At 43.3% G+C, this 16,853-nt stretch overlaps 2 protein-coding genes and 1 pseudogene across 2 annotated transcripts; 1 reads left to right on the top strand and 2 right to left on the bottom strand.

Annotated features, from left to right (window-relative positions):
- Positions 1-363: 363 nt before the first annotated feature.
- LOC139467661 (uncharacterized) lies at positions 364-5,246 on the bottom strand (annotated as a pseudogene).
- Positions 5,247-8,805: 3,559 nt separating this feature from the next.
- Positions 8,806-10,077, top strand: LOC139467662 (DNA-directed RNA polymerase subunit beta''-like). The gene has a single exon (XM_071249181.1). It carries the CDS (start codon positions 8,806-8,808, stop codon positions 10,075-10,077), a length of 1,272 nt encoding a protein of 423 aa, XP_071105282.1.
- Positions 10,078-10,676: 599 nt separating this feature from the next.
- On the bottom strand, positions 10,677-16,582 carry LOC139469237 (uncharacterized). The gene is made up of 8 exons (XM_071251374.1): positions 16,454-16,582; positions 14,082-14,124; positions 13,619-13,738; positions 13,071-13,190; positions 12,683-12,754; positions 12,282-12,398; positions 12,038-12,148; positions 10,677-11,589 (listed from the first exon to the last, which is right to left on the bottom strand). Exons 1-8 carry the CDS (start codon positions 16,559-16,561, stop codon positions 10,865-10,867), a joined length of 1,416 nt encoding a protein of 471 aa, XP_071107475.1. The 5' UTR covers positions 16,562-16,582; the 3' UTR covers positions 10,677-10,864.
- Between the last annotated feature and the right edge of the window lie 271 nt (positions 16,583-16,853).

The following is a 16,853-nucleotide window of genomic DNA, read 5'->3' on the forward strand; positions in this document are numbered from 1 at the left end:
CGGAAAATGTGAAGACTCCCCAACACTGCAGCCTTCTGCATTACCCAGATTGTCAGAAGGGCTGTATTCCTGGTAGCAAACCCGGGTACTCTCCCAATGTCAGTCAACAGATTGGGAGGTACCAAACATAAGGCACTAAGAACAATGGGAAGTCGGACTACTTGGTACTTGGGATGCAAGCGTGACATTTCGAAAGTGAGGTCCGCCTATTTGCCATGTATTTCCTGAATCATGTCAATCTTATTAGTTTCAAAAGGGACACGATTCTCCACATGGGTACAATGTGTGAAGCCCATCTCTGGTGTCCCCCGCCGTGATTTAATTAAACTAGGGGCATATGAAAGAGCTGTTACAAAGTACACCTCAGACAGTGTACAGGATGTATCTGACTAGTCTCGCTGACAGGGGGGCGGACCTTCTCCGTCTTGAGACCCCTGGAGAGTCTGCATCACCCACTTGAGGAGAGTTTCTCTCTAGAATATACCTCCCGAGAAGCGTCGTCACCTCCTTTTCTAGCCTATCCTCCTCCTCCTCCTCATCGTCCTCCTCATCTTCCTCCCCATCTCCCTCATGTTCACTTCTTCCCTGAAGTTGCCCCTCACCATCTTCTGTTGCTGCTTCCGTCGTAGCTTGACCTTGACCTTCGGTTAGACCTAGTTCCTGTGTTGCTTCTGTTTCTTGTCCTGGGAAACGCAACATCAGTTCTGTGAATTGCGTAATTGCCTCCCAAAATCATCGAGGATAGTGATTGCAACCATACATCATTATTCTTCTGATTATAGAAGCAGTGACGTGATTTAAAGCATACTATCGTCAAAATTAGCGTTTTGGGTGACAAAGAGCTTAAATATGCTTCCGTGTAAAATATATTTACCAAACAGTGGTCTTGCTTCAATTTAGCTTACTCATAATGGTAACAGTTGTTTGGAGGCCCCTCCCAAAGTCATGGAGGTCGATCAGTTTTGACAGAACATCCTTGATGCCCTTCAGCTGAGAAGACGTTGGCAGATCATCTGGAACATGATCGTGTGGTGAGGCTGCATGATCCGACAATGCAGTTTATAACGTCACGGATACATGTTCATTGGTCATTGAGGCTATCATTTGGAGCTTCCGCTGCTTCAGACTAATTCTCGTAGTGCCATTGACTGACACAGAGAGCTGACGTTGTAACAGCAGTGAACGCATACTTCCTGAGCCGCCCATGACATCATGCATGTCAGACATGAGAGGTACCGAAATCTTTGAATACACGCCCCGCCAAATGTTTGATACAAGAATGATTACATAATGTCCTTTCAAAGTGCCGGTGTAAGTTCAAGACTACGTTTTTGGTATTTACTAAAACAAACATCTTGATTGCACGATTGCACCCCTGAAACGAGTAAAATAATCGAGAAGACAGAATTGTCTAAAACTGGATGCTTACGCCTGTCTGACAAATATAAATGCCTGCCTGAGACATCTTCTCGAGGCAAGGGCGTTAACTGACCTTAAAAGTCCAGTTCCCACTCTTGCCGAACTAGGCTGGAATTCCTCGGCTCGATCGTAGCGCCACCAGCGGTTATTACGAGTAATGTCCCTTCTAAGCCTGTCCTATGGACCAATCAGATTCCACCTCTTGTAACACTTCCATTTGCTTCAAACAAAATGGTGGCGCACAGATCTGATCGATAATCAAGATCTATATTGTGATAAAACGGGTCTTTCATCGCGAGGTGCGTCAAATCACATGAGCACCTTGATCAAAAACATGAAAAGACTTTTCGATTTCGTTGCGCGATTTTGATTGGACTATGCATAGACTCGTATGTCCAGCCAAAATGTAACTCCATATTTCCAGCATAGTTCGGCAAAGGTTGGAACTGAACTTTCATCATAAGTTAACTCCCTTGCCTCGGGAAGATGTCCACAGATAAATCACCCGCCCCCTCCCCATCACCAACGTCAAACCCATGGGGTATGTAACTACACATAAGCCGCGTTCCCCATTCAGATGGCAAATGTACATCAATGGAGAACGTCCGATTTTGAAGTTTTGAAGACCTACCTTCCTCACTGTGATCGTCGAATTCTCTGAATATGTCCTTCACCTTCGAAGCAAACCACTGAAGGTCATTGGACAAGAAGGTCGACGCAAGATCATAATCGATGACCCCGTGACCTTAAAAGGAATTAAGCTTAATACATTGTACATGTTTATGTATATGAATGATTTAAGGTTTAATTGTGTTTCGCTCTTCGTGGTGTAGTGGATCAAGTGCCCGGAGAGCGGAATGTCGATGGTTCGATCCCCTTGCTGTGTCATACGAAAAGATGTTAATCGAAGATACTTCTTGTTACCCTGCCTGGCGTTCAAAGTAAGGGGATAAAACAAAGGCTTCAGATGATCGGCTCGGACATATATACAGGGTTTAAATAGCAGCATGGTATCTCCGTGGGCAAGCACAACAAAACCGACATGCGTTCAAAATTGTCCAAACATTCACACATACGCATACAGTGACACAATTTTAATCGCGACTTTTTACCCCATTTATCACCCCAAAATGGCTTCTACAGGAGACATCGCTGAGACAAGGTTAAGCCTGAAAGTGCTACACAGTGCTTTGCAGACCATTGTGACATCAGTTATCGTGACATTAAATCTCTCTGCACCGAAGCTGGTTAACTGTATTTACACTGGTTACCATGATACACAAACTGAAAAACATGGCAGACAAAAATACTTTGAAGGATTAACCTCGGAGTTGTAAACGTTTATCGTGCTGATATATACTTACGGAATTAAGTAACTATGCTTCACATAAAGTTAAACAAAAAAAATGTATTCTGAAATTGAATTCTGCATCTTTTAATACAGATTTATGAAAACACAACCTCGTCTTTAAGACCGTAATACACAATTTGCCCGTGCATGTTCATGCATGGCGCAAAATTTAGATGTTTGCGTGTTTCATACGTGTGTTTTTTTTTATGTGAACAGCACACACTGATTGTTTAGCTATCAAGTGATCATAAAACACTTATGTTAAATAACGCTCACGCAATTGCAATGTCACGGTTTGGTGAGAATCAACGTCTACGCGCTGTTGGTATGCTGCAAACAGGAATGGCGCAAAACGAAGTTTACAGACATTATAATGCTCATCGAAACACAATACTATCTCATTGGAGACGTTATCTGCATCTGGGTAACACTTGTGCCTTTCCACGGGCCGGTGGTCCACGTGTGACGTCATGATCAACATAACAACCATGTTCGGTTGGTGCATCTACGGAATCGATGCCAAACTGCCACATTAACAGCTCGGACAATCCCTGGGTTGAGACCAATAAGAGGCAGACCGTACGCAACCGACTGAGAGAGCACAACATCCGGCCGATTGAGGGAGCACAATATCCGGTTCCGACGTCCACCGATACGTCCAATTTTGCTTCCACGCCACCGTTAGGAACGCCGAGTTTGGCGTAGACAGCATCTGTTCAGGAGACAAGACTAGGACCATATACTGTTCACAGATGAGGCCAGGTTTCATGCGGACAGCACTAATGGTCGTGCAGGGGTCAACAGGCGTACAGGCGACGCTTGCGTTACCCAACGTCATCAGTTTCGAGGTCAAAGTGTAATGGTACAATATACAATGGAGCCTCGAAGTCCTAAAATATGGACCTCGACACAACCAAACTTGGACCATACAGCCGATAAGCATTCTGCATCCTTACATGGTCTTAAACGATGTTTCGAGTTAACCGTGTTTTACCCCTTTGTATGACTGTAACCTACTATCTAAAGGAACCGCAATAACATGTCTGAGGCCCATCCATTGGACGAGAATACGTTCATATATTGTCACTAGACCAAGCTCTTGACATGTCTTATTGTTGGCACAACATACCAGGACGTTAACCAGTGTATCAGTATACTAGTAATACTTTACCGTCTTTCCCAGACAACACGTACTCCACTGACGCTCCGCAGAACGGCGGCTCTGGACCATCTCGGTGTGCTGAAAGGAGTATTGTTGTTTCTTGTAACACTCTGTCGTCATCATATTTGCAATAGCCATGCTAGTGACCTTTATAAACTGGCGGGGACACCATTGCGCGAAACTACGTTTCTAGTGTTTTGATAACCCAGGGCATGTGGTTTCAAGTCAAAGGCAGTGTGTGATGAAGGCTCTGTTTGGGGGGTCTGCGTAATGTAAAGAGTGACAGAGATGTTTTTGGAAGTGTTTCATATGAACGAGAATTTGACTTATGTTAATTTCAACTCTTGCGTGTTTGGACTTGAAAACAACACTGACTGGAGGGGCAAGGCTAAACTATGTCAAAGAGGCTGGGTCAGATGTTTTCAGGAAGCTTTATTTTTTAACTATTTAAGCATGAACTCGTCTTGGCCCAATTTTACTTTCTTACGATATGTAGATAAAGACAGTACGGACATAGGGTAAAACTCAACTTTGGGTCACGGACTTCCAGTCAGTTGTTTCTTGGAGGTAGAAAAGTCTTCCTTTTTAAATCTTACTAATGGGTCCATCGTATGATATACTGGATAATGTGGGATGTAGTGGCATAGTGGCAGATTCAATACATAATGGAATAGAAGAGTGTAGCCTTTAATAGTCGTACTCACAGGTCCACAGTTGTACGAACGCCCTCTCCAGATACAGAAAGGCGTCCTCGACCACGTTGTTAGCGTCCTCCGTCACACCATACACCGTCCCCAGAGCGCTATCCCAATCTGATAAGTAAATAACAACTAGTTGTACTACTGCCGTCTCAACCCCCAACCCCCCCCCCCCCCCCCCCCCCCCCGCACCTACCTCCCTTCCACACACACACACACACACACACACACACACACACACACACACACACACACACACACACACACACACACACACACACACACACAGGGAGACAGACAGCACAACCCACCTACATACACAATTTGACAAAACTATACTTAAAATCTACATAAAATAACTATACAGGTTATGGTCAGTCATATCTATCCTGTGCACGTGTAACAAACTTTAATCCTGTCATTCCATGATGCAGCCATCCACGTACTGCTGATATGTACATGTCCTTATAGTCCCTTATTAGTATGTAATACACCGTATCCCTATCATACGCTGAGTAGCATATATACCACACAACAATGACCTTACCTGATTTCATAAGCCTGCATTCACTGTCTCAAGAGTCATCAGAAGGACAACGATGGTGCTGACAGACATGCTGATTGACTGTGGTGACACTACCCGGAACACCCGACTATATATATACCCCTGCTTGGAAGTAGGGTAGATCACCCAAAGGAGTAGGAGCGGAAATATATTAGATGTTTCACGAGATGAACACGAAAACCGCAAATTCCCCAACTATCAAGATGGTACACACAACCTCTCTCCTCCGACTGATGTACGTGGGTTATGCCATTAGGGAGTATTATTATTTATACATAACTCCGCCCACTGAGCCCAAAACGAGGCGACCCGGAAGTACTCTTTGAAAAACAGCGCGATCACCGACTAACCTCCACTAGTGTGTGCCGCAATGCACAAGCGATTCAAGATAAGAAGGGAACGTTATTTTCCATGCCTTGCCCAAAACAGACGCTATGGGGAGGAAATGGATAGTACCTATCTGCAGTGATGAAGACCCATTATTCAAGTATGACATTGACCTACTTAGCCGGAAATAGGTCACAAGTTGATGTAAGCTCTAACATATATTCTCTTTTGCTTTTGAGACACCTTAACATAGCATAGACGCAATAATTGATCATTTTAGCACTTGTAAATCACATATGTGGGATTGCGAGTATATAAAAATCTTTACATCTACCTGGTGCACAAACGTTCTGAACCGAGGGACAGTATAAAGTAATCTGAGGATAGGTCTATGTACCCTGTCAATCCAGATCTGATCGAATCCTTATGCAGTGTTCTTGTTGGCATTTAGTACATTTATGGTGTTATCAACACGCTCGATTTATTATAATTTTGTTGTTGAAAACACATCAACATTGTTATGGCCAAAATGCAAAAGACATAAAAAACATTGTTGTAAGAATATATATGGTCTTGCACATTATTTTAGAGAAAACAGCCCCTCAATTCATATTTTTTCAGAGATATCCAAAAGCACTGTGTCGGAAGGAGAGTGTTAACAGGCATGTGAACTGAGAATAAAGGAAGAAGAGTGTTAACAGGCAGGTGAACTGAGAATAAAGGAAGAAGGGTGTTAACGGGCAGGTGAACTGAGAATAAAGGAAGAAGAGTGTTAACAGGCAGGTGAACTGAGAATAAAGGAATGAGAGTGTTAACAGGCATGTGAACACACATGCGTAACATCGAGCGATTCCCTCCCAAAGTAGGTTGGTTGGTTTGTTGTTTAACGCCGCTCTCAGCAATATTCCAGCTATATGACGACGGGCTGTAAATAATCGAGTCTGGAGCAGACAATCAAGTGATTTCCCTTCCAAACATGAATGTTTTGTATAGTATCTACGGTATTAACAGCACATCTTCGCATGCGATTTGATACACTTTTAGATAAAACATACTGTTTTAAGTGTCTGGGAAGGGTTTTTATCGCCAGTCATCAAGGGATGAGCGTGAGTGTCCCCTCGGTACGTTGGCTCCTAATGGTATGAGTCGCCAACAACTTCAAGACACTCTCCTCTAACCCTACTGCCACTGTTGCTTATTGTAGTAACCTTGTGAGAGGTACTACTTTCAAGCGAGACCTGCTCAAAGGTTTTGCATTTGAATAGTAAGACCAAGGTTTTACAATTTTTTATTTTTTAAAAATGGCCTTTTGATATGCATCTAATGTTCATTTTTGATTGGTTAAAAGTAAGAATTTTGTTTTCACATGAAATTGAATCTGCACACTCAAATATCGTTTTACGTTTTGTGACCCATTGTTTTCCCACTGTGCCACCGAGACCGTGGATGAAAGGTTGATCGCTCTTATACGTCACCCCAGTGGGGGTAGATAAGAATGTGTCCTCGGCACCCCATTGCTGGTCGTATAAGGCGACGGAATTGGCCAACCCGTTTGTCGTGGGTTGTACTCCTGTGTCGGTGGAGGACAGGATTCTGGTGGTTTAGGGCACTGAAGCCAGGAACCGGTGTTCAACACACCACTTTGACCCTTACTTCACCTAGATGGTAGAATCGGCCCGATTCTATTAATCGGGTGGTCACGCCATGCCCTGTGCATGGACAACTTAAAACTTATTGATCATGAAATATGATATCGTTATTGATGCGAATATATATTTTTGCCTAGGGTCCTATGCCAGAAGGCGGGGTCTCAGGGGCCAATCTGATGAGTTTTTACTCCAGGGTTTCTATTTTAATTGGGTTATTACATTTTTCATTGGGTAACCAATATTGTTTCATCTATTCATCCCTCTATTGGGTTTTTCCCAAAATTAGTAAACATTTTAAGTTTTTTAAAAATGAAATAATGTTTTAAATGTATATAACTGTTCTAAATATATAGGCATGACTCGGAAGGTAAATTAGCTTGTAATTTGTTTCAGAAATTAGCTCCTTTGTAGGCATGCTGAAAAAGCTTCACTGGGTATTTATGCGTGCTGATTTTAAACGTTTGAGTTCTTCATTTGATGCAAGCATTTCTGTACGCAAGTTAATTGAAAGTAATTGAGTTTTTAATATTTTTGGCGTGTATATTACGCAAATACGCTGCTTATCTGTAGCTCTGAAGCTAACTAGGCTTTATATGAAGCTCTTTGCACGCAAACTCTTAGACCTGATCTCGTTATAGGCGTTCCTGACCCAACACATATTTCCTGGTGATCTGACAGATGTATTCCTAAATCCTCTGCAATTTCTCACATACGTAAACCATGGTTAATTGATAACTGCAAACACGCTCGGAAGGCTAGAGGAAAGGCCGAACATTATTTCCGTCGCCATCCCCTTGTCCATAATTTAAATATATTCAAGATTTTAAATGCTAAAGCAAGACCTACATTTAAACAAAGTATACGCCAATCTGGCGAAATTGTGTCTAAAAAATTAATTCACGCACACCAGTATCTAAGGTATGAACTCCATACTGCTCTTGATCAAGCTCATGACACTGCTTCAGGATCTGATAACATCCACTATCAGCTTCTGAAACACCTACCAGAACCATGTTTAGAAACCCTTCTGATTTCTTTTATGAAATATGGACATCTGATCAATTTCCTTCTTCGTGGCGTGATGCCATAGTTGTTCCTATCCCAAAACCTGGCTGTGATCATACTGATCCATCAAATTATGGACCTGTTTCCTTAAACAATTGCGTTTGCAAATCCATGCAACACAACCTACCACATGCCATACATGGCATACAACACAACCTACTGCATGTCATACAACACGACCTACTACATGCCATACAACACGACCTTCTACATGCCATTTAACACGACCTCCTACATGTCATACAACACGACCTACTACATGCCATACAACACGACCTTCTACATGCCATACACCACGACCTACTACATGCCATACAACACGACCTTCTACATGCCATACAACACGACCTTCTACATGCCATACAACACAACCTTCTACATGCCATACAACACGACCTTCCACATGCCATACAACACAACCTTCTACATGCCATACAACACGACCTTCTACATGCCATACAACACAACCTTCTACATGCCATACACAACGACCTACTACATGCCATACAACACAACCTTCTACCTGCCATACAACACGACCTTCTACATGCCATACAACGACCTTCTAAATGCCATACAACACGACCTTCTACATGCCATACACCACGACCTTCTACATGCAATACATCACGACCTTCTACATGCCATACAACACGGCCCTCTACATACCATACAACACAACCTTCTACATGCCATACACCACGACCTTCTACATGCCATACAACACGACCTTCTACATGGCATACAACACGACCCTCTACATGCCACACAACATGACCTACTACATGGCATACAACACGACCTTCTACATGGCATATAACACGACCTTCTACATGGCATATAACACGACCTTGTACATGCCACACAACACCATCTACTACATGCCATACAACACGACCTACAACACGACCTATTACATGCCATACAACACGACCCTCTACATGCCATACAACACGACCTACTACATGCCATATAACACGACCTTCTACATGGCATATAACACGACCTTGTACATGCCATACAACACCATCTACTACATGCCATACAACACGACCTACAACACGACCTATTACATGCCATACAACACGACCTACTACATGCCATGCAACACGACCTACTACATGCCATGCAACACGACCTACTACATGCCATACAACACGACCTACTACATGCTATGCAACACGACCTACTACATGCCATGCAACACGACCTACTACATGCCATGCAACACGACCTACTACATGCCATGCAACACGACCTACTACATGCCATGCAACACGACCTACTACATGCCATACAACACGACCTACTACATGCCATACAACACGACCTACTACATGCCATACAACACGACCTACTACATGCCATACAACACGACCTACTACATGCCATACAACACGACCTATTACATGCCATACAACACGACCTACTACCTGCCATATAACACGACCTTCTACATGCCATATAAAACGACCTTGTACATGCCACACAACACGACCTACAACACGACCTATTACATGCCATACAACACGACCTATTACATGCCATACAACACGACCTACTACATGCCATACAACACGACCTACTACATGCCATACAACACGACCTACTACATGCCATACAACACGACCTATTACATGCCATACAACACGACCTACTACCTGCCATATAACACGACCTTCTACATGCCATATAACACGACCTTGTACATGCCACACAACACGACCTACAACACGACCTATTACATGCCATACAACACGACCTATTACATGCCATACAACACGACCTACTACATGCCATACAACACGACCTACTACATGCCATACAACACGACCTACTAGATGCCATACAACACGACCTACTACATGCCATACAACACGACCTACTACATGCCATACAACACGACCTACTACATGCCATACAACACGACCTTCTACATGCCATACAACACGACCTACTACATGCCATACAACACGACCTACTACATGCCATGCAACACGACCTACTACATGCCATACAACACGACCTACTACATGCCATGCAACACGACCTACTACATGCCATGCAACACGACCTACTACATACTACTTAGGCGACTAAGCTTGACGTATGAGGCGACTAACGGAATCGGGTGGTCAGACTCGCTGTCTTGGTTGATGCATGTCATCGTATCCCAATAGCATGGATCGATGATCATGATATCAGTCACTTGATAGTCTGGTCCAGACTCGATTATTTACAGACCGCCGCCATATAGCTGGAATATTGCTGAGAGCGGCGTTAAACAACAAACAAAGACACACTTCACACCCTGACTTCACACCCTGACTTCATTTATCATCGACATACAGCTGTCACGGTGATAACAATGTGAACATTTCTTTATTGTGACAATATTATCAAAGGTACATAGCACATCTGTTGAACAGGGTATATTACATAATAATGACAGTAAAACTATTGGAAAATACATAGAGGCGACGCCATGTTTGTTTATAAGCAGTGAAAGTGGTCCCTACTTGACCTTTCATTTTTGCATATTTATCCGCATATGAGCCAAACGGATATCGTTTTCATCCGTTGGCTTTATCATGCCAAGAGTACATTACAGACAGTTGTCAGACACATTTACTGTAACAGGTTCCTTAGAAAATTGCGAAAATGTAAACTAAGACCGCGTCTGTTCTTATTGTTTGTTGGTGGTGGGGGATTCGGAGGGCCGTCTCCATTTTGGGGTGGAGGTGGAGGCCCGTCACCAGTTGGGGGAGGTGGTGGTGGGTTTTCTCTCTTCAGCAGATCATTTAGTAAATCACTCAACCGCCGTCTGTTCCCGCCATTCCCCGGGGGTGGTGGGGGATTCGGAGGGCCGTCTCCATTTGGGGGTGGAGGTGGAGGCCCGTCACCAGTTGGGGGAGGTGGTGGTGGACTTTCTCTCTTCAGCAGATCATTTAGTAAATCACTCAACCGCCGTCTGTTCCCGCCATTCCCCGAGGGTGGTGGGGGATTCGGAGGGCCGTCTCCATTTGGGGGTGGAGGTGGAGGCCCGTCACCAGTTGGGGGTGGAGGTGGAGGCCCGTCACCAGTTGGGGGAGGTGGTGGTGGGTTTTCTCTCTTCAGCAGATCATTTAGTAAATCACTCAACCGCCGTCTGTTCCCGCCATTCCCCGAGGGTGGTGGGGGATTCGGAGGGCCGTCTCCATTTGGGGGTGGAGGTGGAGGCCCGTCACCAGTTGGGGGAGGTGGTGGTGGACTTTCTCTTCTCAGTAAAAGATTTACAAGTTGTTCCGCGAGATAGCCACGCTTGCTCGGAACATTGTTCTCACTGACTTCGGGTAAAGGAAGATATTCGGGAACTGAAAACAAATTGATGAAAGATAGTGCCCTTGTGGTCAGGTAGCCAGACTAACTATAGGGTGTTCCGATCTTAGCATCACTTACGTCTGTCAACGACTCAGACCTTGCTGACCAGGGGTCGCTTAAGAGAATTGCATTCTGAGGACCAGGAAAGTTGAGACCGCCGCGTCAAGGGATATCATTGGCGCCACGTGTAAGACATTAGGATAATCAATAACTATTGATATACATCATATATCAAAACAAATTGACAAAATGAGATACTTGAATTGTCAATTCCTTTGAGCCAAGTCTCCGTTCTCCGTGGTAGTGAACGTGTTTTAATTCGATGTATGCAATATGTTTAATAAAAAAACAGGACCACAAATAACCCTTCTACCATTTCATCGTTTTTTATTTAATAATAATTAGGACGTAAGAAAGTTTGATTCTGAAGTGAATACTCACAAACATGATACACGGAGAGATAAAATCGGAGTCCGGAATCCCTGAGCTTGAAGAGGCCGAAGATGAGGTCCTTTACATACTGGACGGCATCCTCGATGGACATCTCCCCCTCTGCGGAGAAAGGAAGGGAACTGTGTAAACATGCATTAGCAACGGTATTGTACCTCGGTATTGTATTGGCAGCGTGTCATATCACTGAATTCGCATTATGGGTGTGACGACTTTGGATGAATTACATGCTCACCTCGATCGAGGTTTTTGGCGCACTGGAAGATCTGCCGCAGCACCCCTGCCATACAGTCCATGTCATCCACCAGCAGGTCAAATGCCACCATTTCGTCCAAAGGCTGCCCGGGGTGCTCTGTAACAATATAATCGTCCTTCAGTGAGTGAGTGAGTTAAAATTTAACGTCGCATCTGCATTATTTCAGTCATATAGCGACGATCGTCCTTCAGACACCATTGATGATGTTGTACAGATACCACAGTTGATGTCGTAAAGACACAATGGGTGACGTAGTGCAGACACCACTGATGATATCTCAGCACATATAAGTGTGACATAGTTACACGTGACCTACAGCTGGTCACACGTGGTAGTGTGACATAGTGACTAAACATGCGACAGTCACAGAAGACACTTACCTTTTGCGCTCTCACTGATGTAGTGTTCTAGTCCCGAGCAAGCAAGTGGCGCCTCGTCGAAGCCGTCATGAGCTGCAAAAGAAAAAAGTGATCGATTTGATAATAGTTGCCATTAGTGAGCATAGCCCAGGTGCTGAAGACAGTAACATAGACTCTAAAACCACCTCCTGAATCCACCAAATAACAAGCTGAACATACACACTCTCCTGTCATTTCCATGAATCATTGACCTGTCGCCGCCCTCCTTCTTCCTCCATTATTCCAACCCATATGCTAACCATACAACCAATCTCCCCCCACCCACCCCCACCCCCAGCACGCACGCACACACCACCACTTCCCCTCACTCTAGCAACCACACCACCACCACCCTGCCCAGTATACTGACCTCCTTCGATATGCTGTTTAACCTCTCCCCATAAATGTCGAATGGCGCCCTCTGAGAAGCCCATGGCGGCATTGTACAGTTCAGGCCCAGCCGCGAAAACATCGGCGATCCTGGCTTCTTCTGAAACAAATTCAAGTTGCAATTATAGGCTAGAATTCAGACAAAACATATACCGCTATTACCAGATACCATTAGACCACACATGACAAAGATATCTTGATCATTATAAAGGTGATGTCGGAGGCACTGGGTGTACAGTCGTCGGAGAATCACAGAATCCTGTGATCACAGGCAGGAATCCACGATCCGAGGCAGCTTGTGCAACCTGCTTGTCCCCATACCCGTGCTCGCGGGTTCATCAAAGTGGTATACGTCTAGTGGGGACCTTAGGGTATTTCTTCCTCATGAGCCTTTAACGCTGTGACATGACTGAAATATTGTTCACAGCTGCAGAAAATAAAACTCACTCATTCCATAGTATCTAAGACTTTAAATAAACTGGTGGCAAGTGCGCAAGTAGGAAAGTGTAGTGTAAACGAACAAATTACCATTCTCTAAACCGACGGATCCCCTCAAGCCCTTGACGAGGTCCTTCACGTCGTGCACGAAGGTGCTGGCGCGGTCTCGCAGATGGGCCAGCTCATGGCGGAAGGTTTCCTTGTTGATGACTGGAATCAGAAATAATGAAATATATATTAGTCTATAATCACTGAAATAGTTCATGGCCTACAGAAAGTGGTTGAAAATTATTCCCGCGACTGAAATAAGTGTGGTTCGGCTGATACCGAAGTCTAGAGATATCAAAATACTGATGATTGATGGCATACATATTTTGTTGATTCAACTTATATTTAGAAAGAATCATGTAACTCCCCCAAAACTAATTAGAATTTCACCATTTGTGACGAAACCCTTCTCTATTGCAGTGACAGGTTCTTTACGAAGATAGTGATGTTACTGACAGTATCATATCACTGCCTGTGGGCGACGAGACAGGACGAGAATGTATACCTGGAGACTGGGCGGATTGCGGACCTTGTTCACCCTCGTTCAACTGAAGAATAGGAAATTAAACACATGTCAAAATCACCTTGGAAATAGACTGGATGTTATTTACAACCATTTATTTAGAAAAAAACACGTATGCCATGGTTTTCTTATCAAAACTAAGAAAACTATGGATGACAATCGTCCCGAGATGAAGCACCGAAACCATACACAAGTGGTATTCTCAACAAACCTACTTATTACAGTCATTTATTACTTGCCCGTGAAGAGATCACCCGTTTAATAAACATACAGCTGTATTACACATTGTGTAATATCAAAACACGTGCTTGTGTACTCTCGGAACACGTTTCACGAACAAATATTAAAAGCTCTCAACATCCCTTGGCTTATTCAACGACATTGCGTGTGGAGATGATCGATCACTGAGAGGAGCTTATGCACACTCGATGACCCCAGCAACCTTGTTGCCAGGCTGACGTCACATGGCATTGTTTCGCCGAAGGATCTTGCAACAAAATTCCACAAATTACGCCATCGGGTATTGTGACGTGATTGTAAACTTTGAGGTGCAAGGCCCCGTTCCACAAGGCGATCGTATTGTAGCGCAACGACAGTCGTTGGTCTAAGTTTAAGTATGTGAGTTGCGATAACCTTAACGCTACGATAATTTTGTGGAACGGACGCCTGAATTCTAAAGATAGACCGTTGTATGGTATTAAATTCATACGTTTCAACTTTTGACGTGTTTGAAGTATTATTCTGTTAAACTTAATTGTATTATGCCGTGGATCGTGTAGGTGTCAGCCTATTCACACTCGACAGTATATTTCTAAAAACGTTTTAAATGGCAAGTAATAAATAAAATACTAAACTCGCTACCGTGTAAAACCAAATTTATGAAACTCGTGAATAGTTGTGGTATCTGACTCGCTTTCGCTCGTCAAATACCACAACTATTCACTCGTTTCATAAAATTGGTATTACACGGGAGCTCGTTTAGTATTCTATATTTAATCATCCAAAACTGGCTCCTACAGGAGATATCGCTTGGGTGAGATCAAGCGATATCTATACTATATATATCGCTGCAATGAAATTGCATCACAATGATTTGCAGACCATTTTGACGTCATTGGTTACCATGACGTCACAATTAAATGACATCACTAATGGCTCTGCTACTGAAGCTGTTAGCAGTACTTTTTACACTTAAGACACTGCTTATTACTTTCTACAAACTGAAAAAGTTGGGAGAATGATGTTGGATGATAAATAAAATCTCACCCTCGTGTCTTTTGATACTGTTACATGACGTCACAATCAAGAGTCATCACTAATGATACCAATGGAGCTGACAAGCTGTACTTTTTGCACTCAAGACACTGGTTATCAACGTTTCCAATTTGGATGATAAATAGACTCTCACCCTTATGTCTTTGATACTAAATATAATTATCAACGTGTAATCATTCAAAAATATGTATCCCGACCTCCCTTGTATCGTTAGGAAATATTTACATATGAAGTGATCTTGTTTTGATAAATGTCTATTGTAGCACTGGTATCTGCAGGACCGTGTACATGTTTCTACAGAAGGTCCCATGATGCAAAGAAGCTCAGAAGCTCAAAACAAAACGATAATTGGTTTATGTGTATCTATATGAAACTTTTATCGTCAGAAAATAAATACATGGCGCGTATTAAGAAATTGCTCTTTTATGTGGATACATATAGTAAGTTGTGCTAAAAATATAGTTCTGATGGACGATCTATTTGTCCATGTATCGAGCACCATAACATCACCAACGTCATAATTCATACCTAAGTCATCGTTTACAAAGTTGTCATGGTCATCAGAGTAAGTGGGTTGGGTTGAACGTCGCTTTGTTAAGAATTTCACTTACATCACTGCGTCCTAGGCATTATAACGGATAAAAAGTTGGATTCATTCAAATTTAAGCTGGAAAAAAGCTTCCAATACTATTTGTTGACAGTGGGTTTTCATAAGTCCTGGCCGTTAAGTTGGATCAGAGCGTTGACTGCCGTCCTCAGTCGGTAATTTAAATTTACATTTTATATGCTAATGAACATATTTAGTTTGAGTAACACTTAATCGTTGATACCTATGATTCTGGCAAAAGGTCATTGCTTCCGAGAACATTTTCCAAGTTTCCAAGTGAAATCAAGTGGCAAAAAAGTCTGTATACCTGCAATCTCCCGCTACTGTGGATAATCCTCCAAACGTTAATTAATACGATAGTGAGTCCTTTCCGTAATAAACAGTTTTGATTATGACGCAAACATCGCATGTAAAGCAAGGTCACGCTAGTGTCTGAGAAGGAAACAATTCAAGCATAAGAGTAACCGCCTACCTCTGAGGACCCGACAACCGCGAGCAACAGCTCGGCTGCGACGAGGATTCCAAGGACTCGCATGGTGACAGTGCTATCTGCCCAGGATGAACTGGCTTTTATACTCATTAGCTGGGATCGGGAACAACGCCACCCAACAGCGGAGAACAACCATGTGAGATGACGCAGCGGTGCCAACGATTTCAGTGTATCAATACACCATTACTCTCTGTATAAGTCAGACCTTTTATATTAAAGTACATGCATTGAAAATGATTGCTTTCATAGCTCACATGAAGGAAAAGTGTGCATGGCTTTTGTCAAACTTCAATGAATTCAGAGCGCGGGTGACCTTTTATAGAACGGTCTTATTGGCATATTGCACGGTCCGCTGGGAGAGCTAGAAACGTCAGACAGTGAC

The sequence above is a fragment of the Haliotis cracherodii genome, unplaced genomic scaffold (assembly GCF_022045235.1).
Source record: "Haliotis cracherodii isolate W230 unplaced genomic scaffold, xgHalCrac1.p SCAF_2, whole genome shotgun sequence".
Lineage (NCBI taxonomy): Eukaryota > Metazoa > Mollusca > Gastropoda > Lepetellida > Haliotidae > Haliotis > Haliotis cracherodii.

Excerpts from the sequence above, each read along its gene's own strand:
- LOC139469237 (XM_071251374.1), bottom strand. The coding sequence starts at position 16,561 with ATGAGTATAAAAGCCAGTTCATCCTGGGCAGATAGCACTGTCACCATG. Across the intron at positions 12,399-12,682 it reads CATCAGTGAGAGCGCAAAAG|AGCACCCCGGGCAGCCTTTG; the intron begins GTAAGTGTCTTC and ends ATATTGTTACAG. Across the intron at positions 12,149-12,281 it reads CGCCAAAAACCTCGATCGAG|AGGGGGAGATGTCCATCGAG; the intron begins GTGAGCATGTAA and ends CTTTCTCCGCAG.
- LOC139467662 (XM_071249181.1), top strand. The coding sequence starts at position 8,806 with ATGCCATACAACACGACCTTCTACATGCCATACACCACGACCTTCTAC.